Source organism: Delphinus delphis, chromosome 14, assembly GCF_949987515.2.
Source record: "Delphinus delphis chromosome 14, mDelDel1.2, whole genome shotgun sequence".
NCBI classification, from domain to species: Eukaryota; Metazoa; Chordata; class Mammalia; order Artiodactyla; family Delphinidae; genus Delphinus; species Delphinus delphis.
This window is the reverse complement of record NC_082696.1, coordinates 81,110,368-81,132,973: the sequence shown is the minus strand read 5'-3', so window position 1 is coordinate 81,132,973 and position 22,606 is coordinate 81,110,368. Positions and strand designations below refer to the sequence as shown.

At 40.9% G+C, this 22,606-nt stretch overlaps 1 protein-coding gene across 4 annotated transcripts in view; it reads left to right on the top strand.

Moving 5' to 3' along the window:
* SMAP1 (small ArfGAP 1) overlaps positions 1-22,606 on the top strand; it is a 149,735-nt gene that overhangs the window by 37,503 nt on the left and 89,626 nt on the right. For 2 of the 4 annotated variants that reach the window (XM_060030390.1, XM_060030389.1), the window contains exon 2: positions 9,844-9,977. In XM_060030390.1, coding sequence (XP_059886373.1) covers positions 9,844-9,977 — 134 coding nt within the window. Of the gene's footprint in view, positions 1-9,841; positions 9,978-21,528; positions 21,650-22,606 lie in introns of those variants that run through there. The other 2 variants (XM_060030391.1, XM_060030392.1) reach the window with 2 other exon arrangements.

The window sequence follows — 22,606 nt, the reverse complement described above, 5'->3', positions numbered from 1 at the left end:
CTTGTGTTTCCACATCCTTTGCACTTACACTGTAACCACTGAATGACTTATTAGAGTGCAAGCTCCCTGAAGGCAGGAACTGTGTTTTGTTTCCTTCATTTAATACTTTGGTGAAACTAGACACTTAGTACATATTTGGTGATTTAAATTGAGTCTAGAAAACTAAGGTTTGATGAAAATGTGCTTTATTATTCGTAAACACCTCTTCTTACAATTTTGGCTCTGAAGTAAGGAATAAATCTCTGGTACGTTCTTATGACTGCTGCCAACATGCAAATATACTGCACATTGAATTAGGTAGATTACAGGCTTAGCTGTTGTAACAAAAAGACCCCCAAATACTGTGGCTTCAACAGGATAGAAGTTTGTTTCTTCACATTAGTCTGGAGATGAGCTAGTAGTTCTGTCCTCTTCACCATGAGGCTTGCATATCTGGATCCAAGGTAGCAGGTTGTTCACTTCTTCCCATCTTCTCAGCACATGGGGAAGGGGAAGAGGCAAGGGGAACAGGCCCAGTATGGATAATGTCAGCACACATCATTTCAGCTCACATTCCACTGGCCAGGACTTGGTCATGGGACCACACTTTGCTGCAGGGGGAGCTGAGAAATGGAGTCTCTGTCTGGGCAGCCATGACTGTAGTTAAAACTTGGGGGCTTTTTTTTTTAATTAAAAGGAAGAATGGCAAAAGGATATTAAAAAGAACAGTTTGTGCCTCATAGGTTTTGCCTGTGCTTCCATTTTTAAATAAACAGATGGATTGCTTCAGGTATTAAAGAACTTGTGTATTTGACCAAGTCATCAGACTTGGCAGAGTTTTTACCGCGCTGCCTGCTGCTTTATCTGGACCTTACGCTAGGTGATGCAGGCCATGGAGAGCCTTCCTGGTGAGAACTTTACCATTTACTCTAGTAGACATGACTAAGTACAAGTGAAGAAACAGCAGGTACTTGCTGTGTATTGTGTGAGAGAAGCTGTCATGGGCTATAGACATTTATAGGAAGGTGGAATGGAGGTATGGAGTCATACGGAAAGGCTTTTTGGAGAATATGGGACTCTGGTTAGGCCTTGAAGATGAGGTAGGATTTGTGTGGTCACAAGCAGAACATCCTAGGCAAGGGAAATGGTGTGCAGGAAAGTTTTAAGACTGGATAACTGAGTTGTATTCTAGGGAAAGCAATGAGTCTTCTGATTTCTGACTAACCAGTTGGCTCCCCGAGTGTGTAATTTGGAGTAGTGCAAAATAAAGTTGATTTATGAAGGATCAAGATTATAGATGTGGTAGAGGTTTGGAGTTGGACACTGAAATGGAGAAAGAGTTTAATTGGGTAATGGGATTCAGATTAGGTAAATTCCTGCCCCCCTCCACCTGGTATTGGAATTCAGAATGAATGAATTCAGTCCCTCTTTCCCTGCCTACTCTCCATGAGGTCACGTATGCCTTCTCAGTTAACACATCCACACATTCTGTCCGGGCTTCCCTGGTGGCACAGTGGTTGAGAATCTGCCTGCCAATGCAGAGGACACGGGTTCGAGCCCTGGTCTGGGAGGATCCCACATGCTGCGGAGCAACTAGGCCCGTGAGCCACAACTGCTGAGCCTGCGCGTCTGGAGCCTGTGCTCCGCAACAAGAGAGGCCCCCATAGTGAGAGGCCCGCACACCGCGATGAAGAGTGGCCCCCACTTGCCACAACTAGAGAAAGCCCTCGTACAGAAACGAAGACCCACACGTTCTGTCCTAGCCCCATTCTTCTGGACTTCTCTGAAATTTTTGACACTTCGACCATCTTTTTTTTAAATTTTAACTCGGGCCTTCTCTGGTTTTGCACTGCTCTTCATTTTCTCCATAAGACTTAGCGTTCTTCTTTTTTTGCTCTTTTTGTTCTTGAGACTGCAGGTGTCCTCTTGAAGGCAGTGCTTTTACACCTCCAGTTTGAGCTTTAGTCTTCTGTTCCTGATTGCTTGCTGGACATTTTCATCTCGATGCGTCACTGTTATTTAAAGCATTCAACAGATTTCCTGCAAAGCTTTGTGACTCTGCAAGGACCTGTATGCTTTAGATCCCTTTATGCTTTAAAGCAGAACTTGCAGGCATCTGGGTCTGTGCCCTCTGCCTGTCACTGTGTCACTAAGTCTTGTCAGTTCTTCCTGGTGATTCTCACGTTCGTTCATTTCCATTCTTACTGTTGCCACGTTTATCAGTCTTTGAACAGGGTGTGTTTGGATTGTGAGTGGTCCTTGAGGATTCACTGATGATGAATATGAATCAAGGTGCCATAACATCAGTGAGGCCAGATAGTACCTTCTGTTCTGTTACTGGAGCTTTGCTTTCGTGTGGTTGAGATTATCAGCTGACTCATATGAGTTGAGTTGGTGCTAGCTTATTTGTGTTGTGTTTAGTGAGATGGTGATATGGATAATTTAATATTACCCAATATTTGAATTCTCAATAAACTTTTGACTTCTTTTCCTCAGCAGATTTGATTCTTAGTTTGTTAAAATAAATTTTCACAGCTTAAGTCACACACTCAATAAGAATAATGAAAGCAGATCAGGAAGTATGCAGAGTGCTTGAGATTAAGACTTTGTCAAGCATAATCTAGAGTCGGAGGGTGAGGTCCGCATCGTGGCAGCATGAGACACCCCCTTTGTCTTCCCCGCTCCGTCTACAACCAGTAAAACGCCTATAACTCAACATAGGTCCACCGCCTAGCACCCCAGATGCGGGGGGTTCCACACATCTGTCCATGTAAAGGCGAGTGGACTGGAACACACAGAGGAGGCTGAACTGGGGAACAGCCGAGGCAGTGCTTGCGAGCCCGGACCTGTAGCCGTGGCGGCTGAGCCTGCAGCCCCAGAGAACCCAGTAGAAGCAGAGAAGGCCGTGCACACGCCTGGCCACTCGGCTGCAGCAGTGCCCATGGTCACAGGGAGCCGGGCAGCAGTGGAGGGGGATTGCGGCCCTGGTCCTCCAGTCATGGTGGCGCCCCTGACTCGGCGGCCTGTGCATACCTGACAACCCCATGGCCCTGGCTGCCCCCTAAACCCTCCCCTGTGGCAGCAGAGCTTGCAAGCCAGGAGACTCTGGACAAGGTGGGGATGCCGCCATCCCAGTGCCGTAGGTGGCAGCCCAGTACAGCAGCACCGGGAGCATGAGGGCACCAGCGACCCTGGAGTCATGAGCAGCGTCACGGAGGGCACCAGGGACACCTCTGACGGGCGTGGTGGAGGGTGGAAAGTGCAGAGCCTCCTATGTGATCAGAGGCAGTGCAGGTAAGAGAAACCAAACACTGGGGCCCTAGCGCCACCTTCTGGAAAACAAAAGAAAGGCCTCTAATTACCAACCAGTTGAATCATTAGAATCAAGTTGGAGAAAAGCTTTACTTAAAGAAGAGAGGTGTTCACTGCTTCAGATGCACTGGCAGAGGAACACCTCATCAGGTGACATGAAAAACCATGGTAACACGGCATCACAAAAAGAAAACGACGGATCTTCAGAAACCAAACTTAAAGTCGTGGAATATTGCAGTCTGACTGATAGAGAATTCAGAATAGCTGTCATGAAGAAACTCAACAAGCTATAAGAAAAGTCAGAAAGGCAGTTCAGTGAGCTCAGGAATAAAATTAATGAACAGAAGGATTACTTTACCGCAGAGAGTGAAACACTAAAAAAAGAACCAAACAGAAATTCTGGAGCTGAAGAGCTCAATAAAGGAGATGAAGAACACATTAGAAGGCACTGGAAACAGAGCAGAGCAGATGGAAGAGAGAATTAGCAAACTCGAAGACAGAGAGATAGAAATGATACAGGTGGAAGAGGACAGAGAAATAAGATCTAAACAAAATGAAGAAATTCTGAGAGTACTGTCCAAGTCATTCAGGAAGGGCAATGTTAGGGTGATGGGTGTCCCAGAGGGAGAGGAGCGGGTGAGGGGAGCAGAGAGCTTATTTAAAGAAATAATAGCTGTGGGGCTTCCCTGGTGGTCTGGTGGCTAAGACTCCGCGCTCCCAGTGCAGGGGACCCAGGTTCGATCCCTGGTCAGGGAACTAGATCCCACACGCCACAACTAAGAGCCCACATGCTGCAACTAAGAGTTCGTATGCCGCAACTAAAAGATCCTGCATGCTGCAACGAAAATCCTATGTGCTGCAACTGGCGCAGCCAAATAAATAAATAAATATATTTTTTTTAAAGAAATAATAGCCGAGAACGTCCCAAACCTGGGGAGGGAACTGGATATACAAGCTCGGAAAGCTAACAGAACCCTAATTGTCTCAATGCAAAAAGACCTTTTCCAAGACACATCATATTAAAACTATCAAAAGTCAATGACAAAGAAAGAATTTTAAAGCAGCCAGGAAAAAAGGATGGTCACCTGTAAAGGAACCCCCATTAGGCTACCAGCAGATTTCTCAGCAGAAACTCTACAGGCCAAGAGAGGGGAGAGATATTTTGAGAACACCGAAAGAGAAGAACTGTCAGCTGAGAATACTCTGCCAAGTAAAGTTCCCCTTCAGATATGAAGGGGAAATAAAGGCTCTGCCAGACAAATAGAAGCTGAGGGAGTTCATCACCACCAGACCTGCCTTACAAGACATGTTCTACCTGAAATGAAAAGGCAAAAGTACACAAACTTTGAGTAAGGTGGTAAATAGAATCAGAAAATTGTGACTGTATCAGAATAGGTTGTTAAACATTTAATTACAGCATAAAGGCTAAAGGAAAAGAAAGCAGTGAAAATAACTATAGCTACTTCAATTTGGTAACAAAATCATAACACAAAAAGGGATAATTTGAGGTAACAAACAACATAAAATGGGAAGAGGAAAAGGACAGAAACCACACAGGCAAATGAAGATAGATGCTGTCAGCAGAAAATGGACTATTTTATCTATGAGACATTTTATACAAAAAGTAATCTGGAATCTTGCTATTCTAAATGTGGTCTGTGATGGCAGCATGGGCATCTTGGGTTGCTTGTCAGGATTGCAGAGTCTCAGGCACCGTCCAGGGCTACCAGATTAGAATCCGCATTTTCATCACATCCCCAGGGATGTGCATGTGCTGGGAGACACCGATCTAGAACTGACCGTGCAGTTCTTTTCTTTTTCTTAGTGGGAGACTTAGCTGCTAAAATAGTTAAACCCTCCAGCTGTTTATCTATTTGTGTTTTTCTGTATTTGTCTTTTTGTTCACCTTAGACTTTTAGGTGAACTTCAGAGGAGTTGTTGTAAGTCTTGTGAACGATGGAGAGTAGCTGGGAGAGGTAGCTGGGGGAGGCAGCTGGAGCTGCAGGGTCACCGAAGTCACCTGGAGGAGGCAGTGTGTGGCCGAGTGAGCCCGGCCTGCCGCGGCCTGGAGAGAACATTCAGAGCGGAGGGGCAACACGTGCAGAGGCAGGAAGGCAGGAAAGGGCATGTGTGAGTGGGAGTGCCGTGGTGAACTTGCAAGAGGACAGCGGGCCTTGCCACGGGGTCTGGGCCTGTCCCTTTGTTGCTGTGTGAGGTGTTCCGCTGTGCTGCCTCCGCTGTCAGCTCCTGAAAGTTTCCTGTTACTCTAATGCCCTGCCCTTCAGCTCTCCCAGACTCCCCTACCATCCTCACCTTGTTTAGCCTTTGCCAAGATGTGTTTTGGTATATTCTGTGCCAGGGGCCTCCTAGACAGCCTTTAAACTTCATTTCAAGCTCTCTGTGAGACCTGCACGCCTTCCAGCAGACTTGTCTCCGTAGCTCGGGTCCTCCTTGCCCCTTACGTATATCTTACATTGTGCTAAAATTGATTACAAACGTAACGTTCAACCATGTTGATGTGTGCAGCCTATTCATTTTCACTGTTGTGTAATATTCCATGTATGGAGATAATCATAGGGTTGAACGTTTTTAAGGTATTGTCAATCTTTTTAGAAATCATGCTGCTAAAAATATTCTGGTTACATGGCTTCTTGAGTATATATATATGAGTGTTTTTTTATAACTTTATTTATTTTTGGCTGTGTTGGGTCTTTGTTGCTGCGCACGGGCTTTCTGTAGTTGTGGCGAGCGGGGGCTACTCTTCAATGTGGTGCGTGGGCTTCTCATTGTGGTGGCTTCCCTTGTTGCAGAGCACAGGCTCTAGGTGCGTGAGTTTCAATAGTTGTAGCACGCGGGCTCAGTAGCAGCACGCGGGCCTCAGAGCATGAGGGCTTCAGTAGTTGCGGCGCGTGGGCTCAGTAGTTGTGGCGCACAGACTCAGTAGTTGTGGCTCGCAGGCTCAGTAGTGTGGCTCGCGGGCTCTAGAGTTGTGGCGCATGGACTTAGTTGCTCCGTGGCATGTGGGATCTTCCCGGACCAGGGCTGAAACCCGTGTTCCCTGCATTGGCAGGTGGATTCTTAACTGCTGTGCCACCAGGGAGGTCCCGAATATATGTATGAGTTTGTTTGTAGTGTTTTCAGTCTTATTTGACTGTGATCCAGAGAAACAACACTTTATAACGTGACCTGATTTCTGTATATATATATATATATATATATGTATGTCAACTGATTTTTTTTAAAAAGTTTAACAAAGTTATATTTACCCTTTGTGTGATGCACTCATATCTTTTTTCCTTTTAAAAGTGAATACTTGTTGAGATTAAATAAATGAATTATGACCGGCTGTTTAAAATACTGCTGTAGGGTGTGTTGTGTATGTGTGAATGTATATGTGTACATAGGTATGTCATATCATGACTATAAATTGATAAACATATATGTATGTGTGTCAGCACGTGTGTGTGTGTATGTGAGAGAGAGAGAGAACAGATCGTCTGGTGGAAGGGTTTATTCATCTAGAACTTGATTACATTTCACCAAATTGTTTTTTAAATGGTTATACCTGTTTATATTGGTGTGGCCTCCCGAGTCTGGGAACTTAGCTTTTTATCATGTGTCCATGGTCTTCTAAAGCATTTACTTGGCACAGAATTGGTAAGTACTCATTGAGTAGTTTGGTGAAAGAAAATGAGGATTTCATACCTGTAACTGCATGACTACCATGTTAAGCAACTACTATTTTATCAAGCCAGCTTTTTAGTTAAGCTCACAAGGCTAATTTTATAGAGTGGATAACCCATTTGTAATTTCGGTTAGGCTTTTAAAAGTCTATTTTTAGGGGTTCTTGACTATATTGTTCAGTTATGATAGTTATGTTCCAAAGAAAGATACATTGACAAAATTACATTATTATTTCAATTGCTAAAAAGTGATTGGGGCTAAAGTTTCCCATAAGTGATAACAAGTTTTTTTTTTTCTCTTGCAGGAATCAATAAAATGGTTTTCATAGCCTTAAATTCGTAAGACCTAAACATCATCTAACATTTCATGATATCTAGCTTTTGCTCAATAGTAATATAGCCATTTAAAAATTTTTGCTAGCGTTATTCTTGTGCCAGGTTTTTTTACATTAAAGTCCCTTTCTTTCGTTGTTATAAAAATGCACCACTGTATTGGGTGCTACAGCTTTTTACCTGCATGGACAGTCATATTCCATTATGCGAGTTTATTCAGCCATAGCCTTCACATCAGCAAAATCGTGCTGTATAGAAACGTCTCCATTTGTATTTGGCTGAGGTTGTAGCAGATTATTCTGAGGGGAATCATTCTATTTTAGTAACAATGAAGCCCCACTTGGAGTGTGTTGAAAATCTTTGTTTTCTCCTCATGCTCTGGACCCACTGCCTGAGAGGGAAAGTTGAGATACAGTTGTTTTACAGACCAATGTAGGAACTTCTCTAGAGAAAGAAAGGTATTGTATTTTGATTATCGAAATTTCTTAACATGACAGTAACTTGCACTTAAGTAGTGCTTTAAAACTTCAAAAATGTTTTCCATACGTGTCTCACCTAAGTACTGAGGGCAGCCATTCTAACTCCATCTAACAGATGGGAACCTGGTAGCTCAGTTTGTTACTAGTCCAGGGTAAGTTATGCAGCTCAGAGGTGGCCGAGTACATGGGCCGTGCTGGTCTGTTGACCACTAACTCATTTTGACACTCTCGACAGTCAAACATATTTAAATAGAGCGTGTCCCAGATGTTTGTCAGCTTATAGGTGTCACTTCTCAAATTTAAAAGCAGGATATTGTGGCATAAATTGTATATGCGTAACCTCCCTCCTAAGGAATTTTGGGGGAATGTGTTTAGTTTTACTGGGTTGAAATTATTGGACTCAGTGGTATTTTGTAGATTCACTCTCACCTTTAGATAAAAAGTATGTACTTAAACAGAAACCTGAATTTTTAAAGAAGCTTGTTTTTTTTTTTTGTTTTTGAATGTATTTATTTATTTATGGCTGTGTTGGGTCTTCGTTTCTGTGCATGGGCTTTCTCTAGTTGTAGCAAGCGGGGGCCACTCTTCATCGCGGTGCGCAGGCCTCTCAATATCGCGGCCTCTGTTGCGGAGCACAGGCTTCAGACGCGCAGGCTCAGTAATTGTGGCTCACAGGCCCAGTTGCTTCGTGGCATGTGGGATCTTCCCAGACCAGGGCTCGAACACGTGTCCCCTGCATTGGCAGGCAGATTCTGAACCACTGCGCCACCAGGGAAGCCCCCAAAAAGCTTGGTTTTTATTGATACCTCTTACTGTATTTTTTTTCATAATCAAGTGATTTATAGAAATCTGTTATATATAAGCTTCTGAATATTTGATATAATTTCCAGATAGTACTTTTATTTTCCATTTTACTTTAATTGTACAAGCAATATGTGAAGATAATCATAAGAGCATTTAAAATTATCAAGAAATAATACATTCAAAGATATGAAGAATAGTACAGCTGAGGCTTGTATTCTTGTATACTTAGGTGAGTTTCCCTACGGTGTTTTTCAGAGTTTTTTGACCATGATCCAAAGAGCTAACATTTTATAACACACCTTAGTTCATCTATAAGTTTTCTTAATCTCAGGGTTCTATCTGAGATTTATTCATGTTGATACAAGGCTTCTTGAGGCAGTCCTTGCTGTTTCTCATCCTACAATTAGTATTAATGGATTAAAAAATCCCCCCCCCCAGTGTGTTGATTGAAAAATGGAAGTTGTTGTAGTTTTCAAGGGCATTTCCTCCTAATTACCAGTGAGGGTTTTTATGTGTTTATTGGCTGTACATTTCTTCTGAATTACTCATTTGTATCTTTTTGTCCATTTTTCTGTTTAGGTTGGTTGTCTGTTTCCTACTAATTTCTGTTTCATTTTTTAAAACCTCTTTGATTTTTACTTGTTGGTAATCTTTTAAGCAATACCCTACACATTTAATAAAGGACTTTTTACTGTGGGATATTACTACTCCTGGTTCAAATATGGTGAGTGAGTAAACTGTTCACATAAAGTAGTTTTAAATTCTTAGACAGATTTGTGGGGAAGCTGTTAGGAAAAGAAAATTAGTAAACTCATTAAGGTTCTTGAAGGTTGATTTATAACCTTTCAGCACAGCCAAGACACACATCTTCTTAGCAAGCTGCTGCTGTGCCATTTGAAAATTTGAACGTGTGAATTCTGTAACCCTCCATTAATTACGATTGTATAAAGAACCAGAATGCTGCTTATATGCTGTTATATTTAATTTAATTTAATTTATTTATTTATTTTTTGCAGTACGCAGGCCTCTCACTGTTGTGGCCTCTCCCGTTGCGGAGCACAGGCTCCGGACACGCAGGCTCAGAGGCCGTGGCTCACGGGCCCAGCCGCTCCGTGGCATGTGGGATCTTCCCGGACTGGGGCACGAACCCGCGTCCCCTGCATCGGCAGCTGGACTTCCAACCACTGCGCCACCAGGGAAGCCCTATTTTATTTTTTAATACTAGCTTTTCTCTGTTTCTTCTCTGTAATTAGGTCCTCGATGGGCTTCCTGGAATATTGGTGTGTTTATTTGCATCAGATGTGCTGGCATCCATAGGAATCTTGGGGTTCATATATCCAGGGTCAAGTCAGTCAACCTAGACCAATGGACACCGGAACAGATCCAGGTAAACATTTCCCTACCGAGAAATTATTGAAAATATTTAAAATGGATTTATAATCTTTAATCCTTCTTGTACCTAAGGATTAACATTGAAAAGTAGTATATTGAAATATGGATATGCCACATACAAAATTCGAGTGTTATCTGAATTGTCAGTTCACAGATGTGTATTTTTTCTTGGTTCTATAGTAAAGTCAGTTTTTAATCTATTTTTACCTAAAATGTTGATTTTGAAGTATTTAAAAAATAAATTTATTTTCCTTGTGCTGATGAAATTTGCAGGTATAATTCCATAGTCTGTTTTGCTTTGCTGTCAGTAGAGGGCGCCTGGGTAAAGACAAAGAACAGACCACCTCTTCCTGAGCGCTAACTGGAAGGCCTTCCCTTCTGTGCAGGGGTGGGTGTTCTCCATAGGCAGATAGGGCCGAGGGGTTGGAAGACAGCCCAGTTAGCAAATGTTCTCGTGACTGATTTGGGCTTGTTTCGAGCGGTTTAGCTTTTTAGAGAGAAATTTGTAATTTTAAGGGCTTGCCCTTTTTCCAGTGTGACAGTATTGAATCCTCAGAATCATACTTGCTAGTTCTTAAGGTTAATTGCTAATGTAAAAATGATTATTTCTACTGGTTTTATTTTATAGTTCACAGTGAAATTACACAACTTTTTCTTACGACCTTTTCAAATTACTTTTAGTCAGCATGAAGCCTAAATATACAGATATATGTAGTTGAACTTCAGTGATACACACACAAACCTCACAATCATAAAAGAAAAGTAACACAAAAATTGGCATGGGTTGGGTGGGGTGGGGTGGGGGTGGAAAGAATAGAATAGAATGCTGGGACGGTGTGGTCATTAAAAAACGATACATAGACTTGGTTAAAGGAAGTGAAATTTCTATATTGAAGACATATTTATGCCAAAGTAAGTTCCAGATGTAGCAAACATTTAAATATTAAAAAAAATTAAACCTCAAAAATACTCAAAGGAAAAAAAATAGAACAGATTTTTCAGGCCATAAAGTCAAGCATAATTTACTTAGTTTAGTCTTAGACTAGTTTTTGAACATTTTGCTGGCTAGAGCATAAAAGGAAATATGAAACCTTGTGTATTTTCGAGATCCTTGAGGAGAAATTTTACTTGTTAATCAAGGAAGCAGAGCTTTTTGAACATTTTATATGAAGCAGTGTTCTTAGTAACATCTCTGTAGTAACTGTGGTGACAGATTTCATGACATTGTTTAAGTTGTTTTTAAGAAAACATGTAGCTTGAAAATGTAGCTTGGTGTTTGTAATGGATTATAGAGGTACAAAACATTCAAGACCCAGTGTATTGCCTTTTTAATGGTTCATTTCAGACTAAGGAGAAAACGTGAAATCCCTGGACAATTAAATTCTCCAGAAATATTATTTTTCTCGATTAGGCTGCTGAAAGGAGTTGAGTAGCAGGTTATTTGAAGTAGGCAGCTGTTCTTTTTTAATAGTTTAGAGCATAACTTCCCAAACAGAGGGCTGTAGTTCACTGGTTTTCTGTGGGATTGGTTATAGGTACAAAGTAAGATCCTATATTATTAAATGTGTAAGGATTTTGAAAGCAATTATTAAGTAACATACAGTCTTTGAAATGGTATTTGAACACATTTGCATGGTTCCAACTGTCAGCTTCTTCAGATAAGAATTACTGTTTTCGAATGCAAGATTTTTGATGAGTACTTCTCACAGAGGATGCTCTGTGGGCTCCGTAAGCTGTGGGGCTGCTCCTGCAGGTGAGGAGGGTAAAGGTAGGTGCACTCCTGCAAAATCAAATTGAGGAGACAATGAAGTTTCACTTTAAAGAAGAGCAGGGAAGCCTAACCACACGGACAAATCTTGTGGGGGCCTTGTCGGCGCTTGCAGGCAAAGCCAGAGTTGTTCTTCGGAAACTGGCCCTGGACTGCTGTGCGGTGAAGAGGAAGAAGTGGTTGGCCAAGACCCCAGGCTCCACACTGCAGAGCACAGGGGTTGTTTTAAGGCCGCTGGTTCTAGAGAGGCCGCAGAGCAAAGTGATTGAGAAAGTTGTCTCTGGAGCCAGATGGCCAGGTAGGCCTGGGCGGTGCTGACAGGACGCCCGAGCGCAGGTGCCTGAGCGCCCTTGTCTGCGAGGTGGGGTGGCAACTGTCCCCCTGCAGGGGCCGTGAGGACCAGCTAAGTTAGCGCAGGTAAAGCATTTACAACGGTGCCTGGCACGCTTTTTATTGAGGTATAGTTGATTTACAGTGTTGTGCTCTTTTTAGACGGGCACGTCTTGAACACTCAGTAACGCCGACTTGTCAGTTACCAGTAGGATTAGGCCATCTGTTCACTGTGCAGACCCTCGCTGTTGCTGCTCTGAGTATCTTTCTGATCTTAAGCTTCCCTAGTGAATCCGCTGTGATGAACTGGTTGCTAAACGTACTACTGAGTAAACAAACAAATGGACCCATTGTGTGGTATTACTGAGTATAGAAGAATTACTTTTTGAGAATATTTGTGAGAAGTAATTCACGTTTAGTGGTATTGGATGGTAAGGCATTCAGAGATGAGTGGTGAGGTAGTGGCATCCATTGTCTGTCGAGGTCACTCCTTATTCAGCTTTAAGCAGATCCTATTTCCTGTGGTGGTAGGTGTGTTCCTTACAATCCAATTCTATCCACCCTTGGCATTATTTATTTATTTACGTAAGAAAAAAAAAGAGGTATAATTACAGAGAGAATCCAGATAAAAGTGAGTTTTACGTACCTTGGCAGATGTCTTTATAGTCGTCCACCTGTATCCTCGGGAGGTTGGTGCCAGGACCCCCACGGACACTGAAATCCGTGGACGCTCAAGTCCTTTACCTGAAATGGAGTTCCTGGACACGGGGCCGCGCATGGGCAGAGCTGACTGTGTGCGTCAGCAGAATCCCGGTACAGATACTCTGAGCGCGTCCATCACTAGGGAGAGGTTCCTTGTGTCCATATCTAGTCAGGACCCCCCCAGGGGCAGCCGCTGCACTGATTTCTGTTCCCTTAGGTTGCTGTGCATTGGAACTTTTGTCTTTTGGAGTCTGTTCTTATTAACTCTGAGTCTAGGTTCAGATTGGGGAAAGTGAAGATCGCAGTGTGATTTAGTGTTCCATATCTTTACGGTGTAAGAATTTATTTAGCATAGAAACTGCTTGGGCGATACTTGCTCACAGAGTAAGAGAAATGCTTTCACTGCGTGTCGTCAGTTCTGCTCTGGGTCTTCCCCACCACCTGGACATGTCATGGGGATCGTGTCTCTCATTTTCAGAGATGATACTCCGTTTTGGTTTTATTTATTTATTTTCTGTATTTTATAAGTAAATGTGGAAACATCTAATCTCTGAGCCCCGTCACCCTGTTGAATAAAAGTGGTTTTTGTTAACATACTAAGTTTTGCCTCAGGACTTCTTATCAACTGATATTATATATACATACATCATATTTATGTCAGTTATTTATATGTTTGTGCGGCAGTCAGTGTTTAGGGCATCTGTCATGTTATAGCTGTGTTAGTATTGCTGTATGCTTACTTTTAAAAGAAAATAATTTATCTACCAAAACTTATTTGTATTTTGATAGAATGGAAATAGAGTTATTCACCTTAAATTTTAATAAAACAGGTTTTTTAATAGTGGTTCATAGATTAAATGTCTTTGATCTTGGGTTTATTGTTGGGTACTTCTCAAATTTTTGGAAAGGATCAATGTTTCAATACTTTTATAAATACTATAGCTTTTCTTTTAAATTTTGTACTGGTTCATCAACTCCACGTCTTGATTACCATTTTTCCCCATTATTTAAAAATTATTATTCATTTTCCAGTGTCTGTATTGAATGAGTTAAAATAAAGAATACAGTAAACAACAAGGTCATACTGCATAGCACAGGGAACTATATTCAATATCCTGCAAGAGACCATAGTGGAAAAGAACATGAAAAAAATTACATATATATATATGTATAACTGAGTCACTCACTTTGCTGTGCTGAGTGACACAACAGTGTAAATCAGCTGTACTTCAATAAAAAAGGTAAATTAAAAAAAAAGAAATGGGGATTAAAAACAATGAAGAGTAAAGTTTCTTAGCTCACTTTGTAGATAGTCGTGTAAATTGTGTTGTCCAATAAAACACCTTAGTGAGACTTTGTCCATAGTGGAAAGTATACTACGTATATTTGGTGTTTAAATTGATAACTTTTGGACCACTTTTAATATTTTATGTATCTATAAATCTTTTAGTAATTGTCTTTCACATGCTCTTTGTTTTACTACTTACTAGTGTCATTTATTGATATGGTACTTGGTATTTGTTTGGAAACACCAAGATAACACAACTAAAATGTATTCATGTATAAAATATATCCAGTCTCCCTAGGCATAGTGGACTTGCCTTCAACATTTTGTAGGCATTTTCCCTTCCGTGTCTTTATAGCTTTACCATTTGTGCTTTAGCTCTGGACTACACTTTGGACTAGAGGGAGGGGTCTTTGAACCCAGCTCACCTCACATCATCGTTTACTGTTACAACAGAAGAACAGAAGCTCTCCTCTCATTTTCTGTCCACCCATCCTCTGAATGTTTCCGATCTGACTTCCAGCTATTTGTTCTCTTGTTCTAGGGGCAGGGTGGAGGAAGGTGGTGGGTGCTGGTTTCCCTGCCTTTATTTTCATTCTCAGCCTTCCTTCCTGCTTTTCCAACTAATTAAAAAAATTATGTTCATTTGGGGACATCTTTTTTTTTTTTTTTTTTTGCAGTACGTGGGCCTCTCACTGTTGTGGCCTCTCCCGTCGCGGAGCACAGGCTCCGGACGCGCAGGATCAGCGGCCATGGCTCACGGGCCCAGCCGCTCTGCGGCATGTGGGATCTTCCCGGACCGGGGCACGAACCCGTGTCCCCTGCATCGGCAGGCGGACTCTCAACCACTGCGCCACCAGGGAAGCCCCTGGAGACATGTTTAAACTCTTTCCTCCTCTTTGAAACATGCTGCCTCACTCCCGCCTTTCATAAAAGTTTCGCCTTGTACCCTCTGACCCCCACAAACAACCCTCAACTCTGTTGTGCTCCTTTACTCGCTGGTTTGCTTGTTCACCAGTTAGCGTTTACCAGGTACTAGCTCTTACCTTCCTTTAGCAGCCGAATTTCTTGAGTAAGGTCTTTACCTGCTATTTCATTTCTTTACCTGACTTTTGCCTCTGCTAGCTCATTTTTATTCCCGTCACTCTGATGAGTTTGCGCTCACAAAGAGCACAGTCACTCCTGTGGCCACGCCCAGCTCTCCGCCCACCTCCGCCTTGGACTCCCTGCTTCCCTGACACTCATTGCTGCCTCCTTGAAGCTTTTTCTTTAAAGTTACTATCCTCATCTTTTGTTTTGTTTTATTATTTAGGCGCTGTATTTTTTTTTCCTGTTTCTTTTTCTGCTTTTCCCTCCTGCTGGAGACTTGATACAGTTTTGTCTTTAGCCTTTTTGCTCTTCTGTCTTTCTCCATGTGGAAAACTCAGTTACTCTCATGGGTTCAGCCGGTATTTTTCAGTGTAGATGATTTTTCCCTCTCTTTCCAGTAGTGACTTCTATAGAGTTTCAGTTCTTCTTTTAGATTGTCTGTTCGACACTTTGGTATTCATGGATTCATCATGCCTTAAGAAACCTTGGATATCCTTGGCATGAAGTAATTGGTAATTTTCCCAAGTGTGTTTGGTAAGGCTGGAGTTAGCCCATTAGGTTGATTCCAAGGCACTGGAATTTCAACATGGTTTTACATTATCTACTCATATTTGTATATTGAAGAACTCTTGTGAAGTAATTAAAAACCTTGTTGCTGTGTGAAAAATGTTTTGCATAAAACATAGAAAGCCGACTGCTAATGCAATGATAGAAGTTAAGAGAAAGGAATAGATGTTACCCGGCATGGATTTTTTTTTTTTTTTTTTGCTAGATAACATGATGCATTTGAGTAGAATAAAGAACAGAATATCAGAATTAACAGCTGCTCTTTAACAATATAAACAGAACCTCTAGCTGTTTCATATGGAAACAGGAAAAAAGGATTTATGAAATTGTTTCAGTGTTTCATTATGGAAAATCTTGCCCACAGTCATAGTAATTAATGTGTATGTTTGTAAATGTTAAGATTGGTAGATGTCTATTTACCTGTAGCTTGGTACATCGAAAATTTAAATAATCATCTGGTTATCCAGACTGGCTTTCTTTTCTGTGCCTTTGTATTCCATCAGTTCTTAATTTTTTCGTTGTTTCTATTGCTTTCCATTTTCCCCCCTTTTCTCCGCATGTTCTAATATACTTGTAAAATTCCAAAAATACGGCAGCCATAGGGAGTCTAACTTAAGCTAGTGTGTGGAAGTTCCAAGGTAACATATGCAGGTACTAGAAGGCAGTGCTTTTCAGCATTTCAAGCCGCCCCAAACTGAAATTGATTGCCTTGGAGAGTAGTCAGTTTACCATCACCGGGTGGTTTGTGCCAAGGCTGGACGAGCACCTGGAGGTGTGTAGCTGGGCTTCAGGCATTGGGTGGCAGGTGGGGAGAAGTTTGGACGACTGAAGTCTCTTCCATGCTTGAGATTCTTTGATTGTATGCCCGGTCCTCTTTGGTTACCACAGCAGTTCAAAATACATTTTCATTATCTGTGTTAGAATAAAGACGGTGAATCACAGTTAGAGATGTGATTCAACTTTTTCCAAAAGTCAAATTCCACCCCAGAGGATAAAAATGTTCTGAACTCTTCGGTAATTCAAAAGAATGTGACAAGATTATTGGGTTAAGTCTGAAAGACGGGTTCTAAAAATGTTTTGGACGAACTTTTTTGCCCTTCATATTTTCTTTCATAAAGAGAAAATCACTAGCTAAATAAATAGGTATAGATTTCTATGATAACCTTGTCATTCCCGGAAAAACCTACTGTAAGGTAACTTGGTGTAGCCTTTAGTTTAATTTGGCAATAGATGTGTCATAGCGTTGACCTGCTTGTCTTAATTTAAACTTTTGATTTTTCTTAGAAAAGGGTTTTTCCTAAGGAAGCTACTAACATCATGGATTTCTGGCTAATCTTCCTCAGTAAGCTTTGCTGTATTCTGTCACCTCAGCTTGAATTCCTGATCAGGCCAAATCAGGGAGGATAGGCAAAAGGGACTTGATAGTTACTTTACTCTGTAGGTAGAAAAGCAACTAAAATGACAGGTACTTTTTATGTTGTGGTCATGTTGTGTGCATCCTCAGTGGTAAAATTTGGGTGTAAAAGATTTAAGAGTTGGGGATGAAAGTGCCTGAATACACTGAAGTTTTCTCCTCTTTCACTTTCTGACATAGTACGTTTTGGATGGAGTTATGATAAACTTTATTCTCTAGAAGCGTATTAATTTTGTGAAATGAAACGACTTGTAGTTGATGTTAAGTTCAGCCTCCTGTGAGCTCCCTCTGCCGTCTTTAAAAAAATGGAAACTGGGAACTAGAGTGTTGTTAGGCGATCAGAACTGAAATTTTCCTCGAATCATGCGGTTGTGCAGGTTTGTTTTACTTGGAGCAGGATCCAAGGATGTATCACATTGATCCTTTCTCCGGGCCTGGTGTTAGCTCTTGGTGAGTAATTAAATTGTCAGTTCCTTGCAAAAAATGGCATTATGGCACCGTCTTAAGTCTTCAGGTGCAGGTGAGATAAGGTATTATGTTTTCCTGGGAGTTCTGCAGAGGAGAAGGATGCATTAAATAAAACATATTATTAACAGTAATCTTACCTGTGTTTTTAAATGAGGCTACTAGCACATGTAAAACACTAACTGGCTCATTATCTTTCTGTTTCCCAGCGGTGGTGTAGATGTGTCGCGGCTGTTATGCGGTCGTCTGGAGCCACTGCAGCCCTCTTTTGCTTGATGTTTGCATGATCTGTCTTCTTTCGTGCTTTTATGTTTGACCTGTCTCAGTCTTGAAATATAAGAGGTTTCTTTTAGACAGGAAATGCCTGTATGTGGTATGCTCTTCCAATATGTAGTTTCAAATTTTTTGTTTCAGTGACTTTTTAAAAACTAGTTTTTTAGTATCGTGTTTCCTTGTTTGAATTTCCTTTTTCAGTGACTCTTACCTGCCTGTTGGGTCTTCATTGCCTGACTCTATTACTTGTCACTTTCTCTTCGATCCTTTTCATTACTTTTTTTTTTTTATTAAAATTTTTTTCTTCTTTTGCTTCTCCAGTTTTCTTAGACCGTTGTTTGCTGTGTTTATTTGTTCTGGTCATCTATTTGATTTCATATTCATTTCTGAAATATTTTTTTCTTTTATTTCTAATTCTTTTCCTGAGTTCTCGTTTTAATTCTGCATGTTTCTAATTTCTGATTTAGTTGTTCTTTCATAACACCACGTCCTTAAACTCATTTTACATATTCTTTCGTATTTTGTATTTATGTCCTTTAGCTTTAGCTTAGAATTAGTAGGCTACCGTTTTGATCTGTTTCCTGGGTGTATTTGTTCTCGTGTGGCTTCACTGTCAGAGACATTGTTCCACGTCTTATTCTTCTTTTCTGATAACTTTAATGAGACTTGACCTTGATTTGTTTTCCGTTGATCATCTTTATATGACATGGGTTTTTCATTACCTTTAAAAGGAACTCATATTCAAGATAGCTTTTCTAACCTCACAGACCTCTCTCCTCTGTTGTTTTCACATGATGTTTAAAAAGTAAAACCACTTGTTTTCTGAGATGATCGCTCTGTTCCCTTCTCCCACTTTTATCTGGACCTTCTCGTCCTTTATCTCCATTATTTCTGTCCTGCTCCGTTTTGAATTACTCAGTGTAGGGCCCTGTCCTGGAAGGGAGATCTGATGGTTCCTCATGGGAGCGCCTCCCCATTCCCAGCTTCTTGCACTTCCTTGCTCTTCGGGTGGGTAAAATCCCTTTCAGCTTCATCTGCTTTCTTCACGTTGGTTCACAGCAGTTTCCAGTTTGTATTTCTCCACTGTCTTAGTGTTCTGTTCTCAGATCCATCTGACACCTCATTAGCTGCAGGCAGGTCTAGTGGTCATTATGCCTCGTCCTTACCTGATGGCATCTCGGGATTTGTGGGGATCCTCCATCACCAAATTTCAGTGTGAATATTGTGCATGGGTTTTGGTGTTTTTAATCTAGTACTTCTTTTTCTTTTTTTTGTAAGAGCTTCAGAAACTGTCACTGCTGTTACAGAAGTGTAATAATAAAACTGTCACTGCTGTTACAGAAGTGTAATAATAATAATGACAAATAATAAATATTATTTGTCATTCCCATGACAAATAATATTTAATAGAATAAAATTGTCATTAAAAAAGCTAATTTGAAGCTCTCCATGATTTAACCACATTTGACCTGTATATGTTAGAACATTGTTTAACCTCTCAAGGTTTTGACCCTTAGATAAATTTACATAGGGCTTTATATAAACAGACACATAATAAACTTTCAGTTCACAATTCTTGGTATACACTTATTCAGGAGACCCCTGGTCAAACAACTTTTTTCTTATTTTGTGGGAGGACTCATTATAATTCCATCAAACTGATGAAATTTCTCAAATTGTGGCCTCATGTACACATTTAACTTTTTTTTTTTAATTGTGTATCCATTTTACAGATTTTCTGCAATGGCCCATATTCTCATTGTATTTTTTAATTTTATTTATTTATTTATTTATACAGCAGGTTCTTATGAGTCATCAGTTGTATACACATCAGTGTATACATGTCAATCACAGTCGCCCAGTTCAGCACACCACCACCCTGCCGCTTTCCCCGCTTAGTGTCCGTACGTTTGTTCTCTACATCTGTGTCTCAGTTTCTGCCCTGCAGACCATTTGACTGAGATTCAACTTATGCCACCTCCTTGCCAGGATCGTTAAATGTGTCTTCAAAGAAGCAGAGTAAGGTGGCAGCACAGTGCTGGGTTTATCTATTACCTGATGTGCAGAGTGAGGTGAAGAAAGAAATGTGATACTGTCTATAGCAAAATTTAATCTGTGAAGTTTAATAGGATGTTTGCATTTTAAACAATCCACTGGGGGAAAGGTCACATTTATTTTGAATCTGAATGTGCACGATTGTGATTTTTCTCTTGATTTTATTGTTTTTGAGGTTAAACTTTTAAAAATATCAGTAATGCTTTTTAGAGTTCCCTTTTCCTAGTGACTGGCTATAGTTCTTGGCTCAAGTCACTCATTAACCCTATTAATTCCGTACTATCTAGGTGGGACTGAGTGTAACCAAAGAAATCACAAGCTACTTGAAGATAAGGGCTTCTATCCCATAGGCAGTGCTCTACTGGGTAGGAAGTTGTTGAGTGGCAGTGAATGTAGAATACCTGTGTGAGTGGATCATGTGGGAACAATTATTGTTAATTTCATTGCACACAGTATTTTAGAGGCGAGGTTGCTTCTCTTCCTGCTTTGTGTGAATGTAAGATGATCGAGAATAGCAGGTGCGGTCAGGGCGCTGGCCTGGGACTCTGTAGACCTGGGCTTGGGGTTAGGCTTTGTTGGCTAAATGACGGGCCATCTTCAGCAAGTTACTTAGTAGTGGCTCCTTTTTTTCCCTTAAAAAAAAAAATACCCTCAGTGTCTAGTGATATCATAAGTTCTAAACATATCTTTTAAATGTCTCATTACCTTTTTGACAGTGACCTTTATGCATTAATTTCTAAAAGCATGCAGCAGTGTGCAGAGGGCCTTCTAGGCAGAAAGATAGAAAACGTGTCATATTTGAGAAAGTAAGGTAGTTATCGGGTGCAGTTGTTGTATGTGCATAGGGGGTGAAGGTGGAAGTTGTAGGCAGGGGCTGGTTTGGCCTTGATCCTGTGAGGGATGGGGGATGGGGAGAGGGACAGCCTACGAGCTCTTAACGTGTTCTCAGTTGAAGAGCGACACCTAACGTTATGTTTCTTTTAAGAACATAAATCCGAGGGGCTTGTTCCTGCAGTGGCCTAGGCAGTGGGTGACTAGATCTTCAGCTGAAGTAGTGGCAATGAGGTTGATTAACGGGATAAATCTACAAAAATATTAAAGTTAGAATCACAAAGACTTCTGACAGAAGGGGCAAGAGTCCAGATGACTCCTGAGCTGGGCCTTAAGCACCTAGGACGAAAGTAGTGGTTTATCCCTGGACTTCAAATCGTATGATTTCATAGTAAGTAGAGATGACAGAAGACTGTAATGTGAAACTTCTCCAGTTTTGTCATAACAATGTTTAATTTTATTGCTTAAAAAAAAATTCATTCTCTGAATTTGTAGCAACTTAGCCAATGCTGCAACTTATGAATCAAGATCTGAGAATATCTAGAAACTGTGAAAAATAGGAAAACTGGTACCTCTGATTCCACATCATCATTTAACAATTTTAATGTTTAAATACGTGTGGTTTACTTACTTTGTTCTTAAAAACAATTAAAACAGAAAGAGATCAACTCCCCTAAAACGCAATTTCATGAAAACTGAAGGAATGGACTCTATTAAATATTTCCAAAGAGCTCCTGAGACCAAAAACAGTGGCCCTTCTTTTCCAGCAGCTGGAACCCAAAAGATCTTGAAACCAGTCCTGAAAAGCTTGCTCCTATGCAAGAAATCCTGGTGGCTTTTGAGAGGAAGATAGAGAACTATTCTGGGAAATTTCAAGTGGTAGTAGAGGTGAGTCACTGACGTGAAGAATTGCCAGGGACTACAATTTCTCTGTTTAATTATGAGGTTTTAAAATATATACATACACACACACACACACACACACACACGCACGCACGCATGCACGCACGTTCAGCTAAGGCAGTTTGAAATGTTAGTCTTTGTGTTCTACAAATTTTAATGAATAGAAAATAGAGCAAGTGGTGCTCCCTCTCCCGCACAAAACCACATACATGGAAATCTTAAGAAGCAAAAACTAATAGTTGAAAGTTTAATGATGTCATCTTCAGCAACAGTAATGAAGGTAATGATACTGGGAAAACACCTGGCATGTAAATGCCATATTTATATTTTGAATGTATTCTGACTGTGAGATATTCTTGGATGGGATTTGTTAAATGTATTAATTTTATTCGATCATAACGTCTCGGATTGTCAGGAGACCCTGTTCTCTTAGTGGAGGTGGAGGGCCCTAGTGAGAGGAGGTCTCCTTGCTCTGAGTCACATGCTGCTTGGATCCCTGGCTAAGCTCCCTCTGGATGTATTTTATTTAGGAACAGTGTAGGATTAATGAAGCCCCCCTCTAACTCTTTTATTGTGTTGGGGAGTGGGAAACATATGGACACGGTACAAACATCAAAGGGTACAGAAGGTGTAAAATGGGTGGTCTCCCTCCCATTTTTGTCCCTCAGTCATCCAGTGTCCCTCTGTAGGAACAAGCCTGTTTTTCAGTTTCTTGTATATTCTTCCTGAGATGTTTTATGCATATATACAGACATACAGGTGATACACATTTTTAGCTATTTTCATATCCTTACACAACAATCTTTTGACCTGGGAGTAAGAGTCTTCTCTCTCCCACCCCCGTCTATTTCTCAGAAAATGGGTAGAAGTGTTTTAATTTACATAGTTTTTTACCTTTTTTTCCTCCAGATTTAGCATAGACCTGTAGCGTATTTCCATGAC